At 41.7% G+C, this 8692-nt stretch overlaps 1 protein-coding gene across 1 annotated transcript; it reads right to left on the bottom strand.

Annotated features, from left to right (window-relative positions):
- Positions 1–1930: 1930 nt before the first annotated feature.
- LOC120053543 (lamina-associated polypeptide 2, isoforms beta/delta/epsilon/gamma-like) lies at positions 1931–8174 on the bottom strand. Its single transcript, XM_039000678.1, has 6 exons — positions 7578–8174; positions 5632–5749; positions 5197–5367; positions 4820–4932; positions 4532–4635; positions 1931–4323 (listed from the first exon to the last, which is right to left on the bottom strand). Exons 1-6 carry the CDS (start codon positions 7806–7808, stop codon positions 3930–3932), a joined length of 1131 nt encoding a protein of 376 aa, XP_038856606.1. The 5' UTR covers positions 7809–8174; the 3' UTR covers positions 1931–3929.
- Positions 8175–8692: the final 518 nt, after the last annotated feature.

The following is an 8692-nucleotide window of genomic DNA, read 5'->3' as shown; positions in this document are numbered from 1 at the left end:
ACAGGATGTTTTTGTGCTGGTCAAGGGCAGTCATGTCTGGAGTGAACCAAGGGCTGTATCTGTTCTTGATTCTACATTTTTTGATTGGGGCATGCTTATTTAAGATGGTGAGGAAAGCCCTTTTAAAGAACAACCAGGCATCCTCTACTGACGGGACGAGGTCAATATCCTTCCAGGATACCCGGGCCATACAGGGCAAATTGGTCAGGATGATATCTATGAGGGTACCCATGTTTACAGATTTAGGATTGTACCTGGTAGGTTCCTTGATAATTTGTGTGAGATTGAGGGCATCTAGCTTCGATTGTAGGACGGCCAAGGTGCTAAACATATTCCAGTTTAGGTCACCTAACAATATGAACTCTGAAGATAGATAGGGGGCAATCAATTCACATATGGTGTCCAGGGCACAGCTGGGTGCTGAGGGGGGTCTATAACAAATGGCAACAGTGAGAGACTTATTTCTGGAAAGGTGGATTTTAAAAAGTAGAAGCTTGAATTGTTTGGGCACAGACCTGGATAGCATGACAGAACTCTGCAGGCTATCTCTGCAGTAGATTGCAACTCAGCCCCCTTTGGCAGTTCTATCTTGACAGAAAATGTTGTAGTTGGGGATGGAAATGTCTGAATTTTTGGTGTCCTTCCTAAGCCAGGATTCAGACACGGCTAGGACATCCGGGTTGGCGGAGTGTGCTAAAACAGTGAATAAAACAAATTTAGGGAGGAGGCTTCTGATGTTAACATGCATGAAACCAAGGCTTTTACGGTTACAAAAGTCAACAAATGAGAGTGCCTGTGGAATAGGTGTGATGCTGGGGGCTACAGGGCCTGGGTTAACCTCTACATCACCAGAGGAACAGAGGAGGAGTAGGATAAGGGTACGGCTAAAGGCTATACGAACTGGTCGTCTAGTGCGTTGGGAACAGAGAATAAAGGGGGCAGATTTCCTGGCGTGGTAGAATAGATTCAGGGCATAATGTACAGACAAGGGTATGGTAGGATGTGAGTACAGTGGGGGTAAACCTAGGCATTGAGTGACGATGATAGAGCTTGCATCTCTGGAGCCACCAGCTAAGCCAGGTGAGGTTTCCCTATGTGTGGGGTGTGTGACAAAATAGCTATCTAAGGCATGTTGAGCTGGACTAAGGGCTCTACAGTGAGATAAAACAACAACTAACTGAAACAGCAGAAGACAAGGCATATTGACATTAGAGAGAGGCATGTGTAGCCGAGTTAGCTAATAGTTTGACTAATTGCAGTTTATATAACAAAATAAGCTAGTATACACCATCTAAACCGCTGTGAAATATATTTTCCATAACCAACCATATTGTTTTAGCTGTTTGAAGCTGGTGTACAAAACCTAAATTAAAAAGATAATAACGCTAGTCACTGTGACGTCCAGAACTTATATTATAAGTTCTCTCCCTTGCCCATCGAAGTAAGCATACCTTTCTCATGAAAATTGTAATCAGTGCCTGGCTGTTGTTGCCAGCATAACTAGCTGGCTTGTTCAAAGTCGAAGTTAAGAGCGAGTGTGACATCCCTTTGGCATACTCTTCTTTCACCTTTCAGTTGGATGCTTATCTCACTATGCATTGTATGTCTTCAGATTCTGTTGAAATGTTCTCAGATGAGCATTCGGAGATGTTTTTATGCATGTGACCAACTGGGTTCGACTGTGGGTGTCTGCACAGTGCGCACCACAAGACTGTTAACCAGCTGAACTAAATCCTAGGCATTACTTCAGAGAGCCAACACAAGTCTTCATGTTGAGAGAAGGGTTCTAATAATCGTCATCAACAGATATCATTAGTACAGTAGCTGTCTTCTTTTCTCAGACGACCAAGAGTATGGAATCTCCTCATAAAAGAAAACCATGGGGAGAGAATTGACTTACCGCATTTATTTAATGGTATTATCTATTAGAAATAAAAACAGATAAAAAACCTTAACCCCACCATATACTTTCATCCTTGCTTGGGAAGCTAGCTGCCTGATCAAAGTCAAAAACATTGAATCTTTAATATATTCACCTGTGTAACAAGTAAACAAAGAGGTTCAGATTTAGGATAGCACTTTAAAAAAATATGACATCCTACTTTCACCTATGGTACTTTATTTCTCTACAATAAGATAATAAAAAAGTTCACAATTCACATTAGAAAAATACGGAAATAAATAAAATAATTTTTTTTCAAACAGTGTGGACGAACATGTCAACTTCTTGACAAGTAAAAGTCAGTAAATGGTCAACATAAGTTAAGTGGCTAACACTTTTACTAGTTGTCTCCTCAGGTAATTATTGTCCCCATTAGTATTACATTAGTATTAAGTGCACAAGAGGCAAACTCTATTTGAGTTTTTGACTCATTCAAATTAGAATAGTATCATGAGCCATTTTACTTGCTCAACTTTCTTTTGCCAAAATAGAATTCTTCCAAGATCCGTAGTAGTATGTATGGAACCATTAGGAAGGGCTGTGTGGATGCACTAAATATAAAGACAGCCGGTCCTAGGTCGTGTTCATTCGGCACCACACGGGGAAAAAACACAGAATCAGGGAATATTTGTCCAATAAGGAATACCCATTTGTGTTTTCCTGTTTCAAAACTTTTTGCTACGGTGAGCATGCCCTTTAGATAGGACTGAAGGATCTTGAATCTTCAGAGCAACAAAGCACTAAAGATGAAACACACACTGGGATGTAGTCATCACACTTCAACTCTGGAACTATGATGAGCCATTCAACTACCAGACCACTTACCGCTAGACTGGTCCCAAATCTGATTTGGCTGTCTTGCCAAGTCCTCCTGACAATGACCAAGAGAGTTGGCAAGATAGCACAAACAGACCTGGGACCAGGCTTACTTACTGCAGTTAATCTCCCCAACAGCTTTTCAATGTACTGAGGGCTCTACACGAGGAGTTTAAAGACAACTAATAGTTTTAGCAATCAAACTCATAGTTTATAGCATGAAAAAGTGCTTCTCCTCATTCAGTGACAAAACCTTATTTAACACTATTGGACAGTATTATGACTCCTCGCAGCAGTGATCCAATTAACTTAGAGCAAATTAGAATAGACCTGAGCACCATTTAAATCATAGTTTAAAAACATTATTCTACCTATCTCTATTATTAATACTAGTGTATATTCAAAATCAAAACAGAAATACTTGTAAATAATTGTAGATATTTCTGTAATTAGTAGCAGGTTTGGGGTCAATTCCATTTCAATTCAGGAAGTACACTCCAATTCCCATTCTCTTCAAAGCTTTTTATGAGGAACCTTTGGAATTTGAATTTTGTTTACTTTCTGAATTGACTGGAATTTAAATGGAATTGACCTAAACCCGGGCACTATGCATGTTCTAACAATGTGCCTGGCACAAAAGACACCCCGAAAACTACAACCATGTCCTTCAAAAACTACAACCATGCATGTGACCTGTCCTCACCATACCACATGGGAGATCTATCGACACACAAGTGAAAAATACACACAAATAATACACTAAATGCACTTCACACTATGATTAAAAACAACTTAATAAAAACTAGTCTATTCAGACTGTCATGACCAAGACGGTGTTGGTTTGTTTTCCAGGAAGCTGGTGTTGGTTAGGTTGAATGCCCCTCCTTTCTCTCCTTAGCGGGGGCGAGGAGAAGTGAACAAGGAGGGGACAGGGTGAGACAGTCTACCAGCCCAGATTAAATGTCAGTCAGCCCTCCAAGATGGGCAACCATGTATAAATAGATTAAGATTGGGTTGGTGACCAGATGAAGGGGGGGTGGGGGGGGTCGATGGCAAAACAGGGCATGGCCAGGCCTCTTGACCAAGAGGTCTTTTGACCTCAATTGGACAGCCTGGTAAAATAGTGGGGAAAATTATAATAAAAGAGAGCAGGGTGGAGTAGGTGCATTGCTTACTTGCCTCCACCCTCAGCTCCTGCACTTTGGCTGCTGCTGGCCCTGATGCCCAGCGGCACAATCACATTATCGACCACGGCATCTACCACCTTATCAACCGTGCTACACAGGTGACCCTTGGCGTCGTTTATCAAACCCTTGACGGACTGGACCTGATCTGCATCAAGGTGCTGGATGACGAAGTAGATGGAACCGGCTACAGTGATGAGCACCATGAGCTTTAGTAGGACAGAGAGGAATCCTGGCCTGGCCGGTTCTGAGCCCAGGGAGCTGCACTCAGAGTGAGACTCTGTGTCGATGGAGCGCCCCAGGAGAGACTCGTTCAGCCAATAGTTGCTGGGTTTCACCGGTCGGCCAGCCGCACCACGGATCGATCTCCTGCAGGTGGCGCTGGGGAGAGAGGAGGATTAGAGGATGATGTGACAAAGTCATTTCTGACAAGTCATGTTAAACAACTGCTGGAAAGATTTTACTGGTAAGTGCCCCTGTGTTCTTGGAGCCATACACATCAAAAAAGGATCAGGAGATGGGATCTGTCTTAGTTTTACCAAAAGTGAAAGCTTCCACATACTAGTGATAGGGCCTTAAAAGGTCTTACCTGATGCCTATAGGTGAAAGGATCTCATTAGCGAGAATCTCCTCAACATTCTTCCCCGTCTTCTTAGGGGTCTGGTCACCAGTTGCTAGACCCTCATCCACCACCTGTGAACATTGACAATGACAACAGATAATTGAGAGGTTGAGGTTTATAGGTGCAAGATAAGATTATTTACATATGTGCTGAACTGTCTTGCTGTTGAAGACGACCGCTGTTTTAACGTGAGGGCTCTGGTGAGTGTGATTTTGCATTGTATTTATTTAAATAAACTTGAACTTAAAGGCTTACCTTGTTGCTCCGTCTGCTGCTGGTCCTGATGGTGACAGGAGTCTTCCCTCTGCTCATCACAGGCTTCTCCACAACAGGAGCTGGCTCTGGTTCAGGAGCAGCCGCAATCTCGTCTGACAGAGGCAAAGCGAACACAAGTCAGCGAGAATCAAGGCATCTAAACTGACAGTCAAATATCAAAGTAAAAAGGATCCATTCCATTTCAAATCTGAAATTCCAATTTCCTCATTGCTTTTCAGTTTAGGCCTACTTCCTGAAATTGAAACCAACCCTGAATCAAATCAAATCAAAATCTATTAGTCACATGCGCCGAATAAGTGTGCTGCTTAATTAATGGTGCATGTTCTTGTGCAGTTGTAACTAATATCTCATCTCACCTTCGTCCTTGTCACTGTACTGGTCAGAGAGTGTGTTGCCGTTCTGGTTGCAGTCTGCCTTGACTGCTGCAGCGGTAACTGTGGCAGTTTCAGATAGGCTAGGGGTAGCCTCAGCGGCAGGTGTATCCAGTAGCTTCTGAAGCTTCTTCTCATAAAGAATGCGAGTGCAGCCTGAAGACAAGGGGAAACAAGTTAGAAGTGAAGGGGGTACATTTAGTCAAGGATCTCTCACTGACTGTTTGAGTCTGTTGGTGCATCTCAATAGTCTAAAGTGGCTTCCACTCCTGGTCTCATTTCCATCATCTGCACAGATGTACAAGAACTGAAGAGGTGAAAGCGTATCTTCTCAGATCAATGCAGATGAAGTAGCGGAACGAGGAAAGGAGAGGAAGCCATTTTAAGACACACCCTGAGTAAAACATAAGGAAGACTCACTAACTATGGGTCCAACATTGACGCCATGCTTCAACAGCTCATCGTTTAAGCCTGCATCTGTAAGGTCTGTCACTTCCACTTCTTCTGACCGAGGGTTGTCAGTCTTCCTGGTGGATTTCTGTGGATGGATGGATTATGGGTGTCATTTCATAGACCTGGGTAAAAAGCTTATCTAGAGACCGAAGACTAGCCTGTCTCTGTTTTAACTAAGATTATCTAGAAAGAACACAGACATTAGAGAACCAATGAGTAAAGCCCTATTCAGACGGGATTCGTTTTACTGGGGGAGGTCGGGTAATGTAATTATGTGCACGAGCACAAAACACCACATCTGTAATTTTAGTCCCGCCCGAATCTGCCATCTCAGTTATTTTTACATGGCAGGAGAGTAATAATTCCAGCCAGAATAACCTAGTGTTTTTTGGCAAAGTCCAAGGTCCTCTGAAAATACTAGTCCCGTGCGAATCGCCATCCCTGTTTTATGGGAGAAAGGTCTGTGTTTGACAGGTGTTGCTCGCAGTTTGAGCAAGAAAACAACTGCTTCGATAAATCGAAAGAAGTGCTGCCTATAGGCTATATATGAATGGCCTAAATGTATCGACTTTCACAGTGAATGCTTTTGTGTACGTTTCGTGTGTATGAATTGAATATTGCCAAATGAATCACAAAAAATATTGTGCTTATTTAACGCAGCCCTTGCTGTTAATACATCGCAAAGCAGCAGCACAACCGATCTAAACATTTGGAAATGATAAGTTAACTTTCTCATCCATGGCCTTAAAAACGCATCTCAAATGCACCGTTTAGCTCACATCCAAAGGCTGGGAGGCATTTAGGACGTACTGCGGATCGATTATTATGACACTATACCAAAGATGGTTTGGTATGTTTTAGAAACCAAGCTCGACTTATCAGTGTGGCACTATCAGCTGGACATGTTGAAATATCTTCATGCCTAGAATAAATCCCTGTAGGCTTCCATCATAACTGTCAATTTATATATATATTTTTTTAAAGTAAGAATTCCAGGGGACAGTTTGGAAAAAAACGAATCCTGTCCGAAAGGTCCTCTGGAATAAAAGACATTCTGGAGTAATAATTACATAATAACCAACGTTCTCTAGTAATACAGGTCCCGTGTGAATATGGTTTAAGAGGCCTCTATGGGACCGGTGTCCCCCCCGCGGGACAGTTGAGCTAACGTTGGCTAATGTGATTAGCATGAGGTTGTAAGTAACAAAGAAAATCCCAGGACATAGACATATCTGATATGGGCAGAATGCTTAAATTCTTGTTAATCTAACTGCACTGTCCAATTTACAATAGCTATTACAGTGATATAATACCATGCTATTGTTTGAGGAGAGTGCACAATTATGAACTTGAAAATGTATTAATAAACCAATTAGGCACATTTGGGCAGTCTTGATACAACATTTTGAACAGATATACAATGGTTCATTGGATCAGTCTAAAACTTTGCACATCCACTGCTGCCATCTAGTGCCCAAAATCTAAATTGCGCCTGGGCTGGAATAATACATTATGGCCTTTCTCTTGCATTTCAAAGATGATCTAATGTGTTATATTCTCCTACATTAATTTCACATTTCCACAAACTTCAAAGTTTTTCCTTTCTAATGGTATCAAAAATATGCATATCCTTGCTTCAGGTCCTGAGCTACAGGCAGTTAGATTTGGGTATGTCATTTTAGGCGAAAATTGAAAAAAAGGGTCAGATCCTTAAGACGTTTTAAGAGGGAAAGAAACAGGAAGGGGATATTTAAATGATTAATATTAACGTTATATGGAAAGGTTGCTCTCGGTCAGATTAATGGGCTAATGGAAAGGCAACAATCATTTAACACAGGTACCTAGTAATTTCATGCATTACAAAATCAATTCATAGCACTGTAATGACCAATAATAACATATTCATAACTTACTCTTCCAGAAAGACTCTTGTTGGAGACTATAGAGGTAGGTAGTTCTTCATCACTGGAGAACATGTCTGTAAGTGGACTTTTCTGGTTCAGAACGGTCAAGTTCTTCAAGTACAATTGAACATATACACGTTTCTTCTGCTCAGAGATGGGAAGCGGCACATTGTTGGCCGTGAGCTCACTTTTGAGTTTATCCTTCGTGAGAACTGACGGATTTTCGAGAAATTCGCCCATGCCCGTTTCCTTTCTCGTAGCTGAAACAGTAGGCGGGTGTAATTTAGCTAGGTAATGCTTAAATTGAGCAGTTAGCAAGCTCGGTCGTAACAACAAGGGAACGTGCAGAGTTGGAAGTGTCGGTAAACAAAAAGACTGGTGCCCAGCAACGATTATTCAGCTATCATGAGCTAGCTATCCGGTTCAACTTTACGTACTTATTTTTTTATCTTAGAAATATTCACTCTCCATCGCGTGTCCCGGCTGAGATTGTTTTGTTAAAATACAGCTGCACTGTGATGGTATATTGAAACTGAACAAGTAAATACAGATTCAAACCATTTAAAGAACGGTATTAGCTAAAACCCGGACCCTTTTTTTGCTGTCTGTCCGCGGCATAGTCCGCGATCGTATGTCAGGCAACAAAGAGGAGAGGTATTGGACGTTAGACCTCAAGAAACTAGATGGTGATTGGTCAGTCTTGAAAAAAACAAACGCACCCCGCCACAAAGAAAGAGCCCTGTGGAGCTTGCAACATCCGTAGGCGTAATCGACAGTCAAAATATGTTGAATTCTGCCCGGAATTTCTGGATTTCTGCCCAGATGGATATTGGCATAGTTAAAAGTTCTTTATAATTACATTTCCAATGTACAATTTCAATTTCATAACATTGATGAAACTGCACCCCCATCTGAAGATGGCAGTGTTATCCACGTATTCGTGGAGCGCAGGCCATTAAGCACTTCACATTTCACAGACCATAAGCGACAAAGGAAAGCTGTTACTATAAACAGTGTTACATTAAACATTGTTTGACACAGGCGTACATTGGAATATTATTAACATTATGTACAAGCTGTTCTTTCAGACATTATCTCGCACGGAAATGTCCATGACCAATTTG

This window comes from Salvelinus namaycush, chromosome 9, assembly GCF_016432855.1.
Source record: "Salvelinus namaycush isolate Seneca chromosome 9, SaNama_1.0, whole genome shotgun sequence".
Taxonomy (NCBI): Eukaryota; Metazoa; Chordata; class Actinopteri; order Salmoniformes; family Salmonidae; genus Salvelinus; species Salvelinus namaycush.
Note: the sequence above shows the minus strand (reverse complement) of the source record. Positions and strands in the feature narration are given on the sequence as shown.

Coding starts and splice junctions, on each gene's coding strand:
- LOC120053543 (XM_039000678.1), bottom strand. CDS start 7,808: ATGGGCGAATTTCTCGAAAATCCGTCAGTTCTCACGAAGGATAAACTC. Junction 5,368..5,631: donor CAATGTTGGACCCATAGTTA/GTGAGTCTTCCT, acceptor CCTTGTCTTCAG/GCTGCACTCGCATTCTTTAT. Junction 4,324..4,531: donor CTTTCACCTATAGGCATCAG/GTAAGACCTTTT, acceptor CTCTCTCCCCAG/CGCCACCTGCAGGAGATCGA.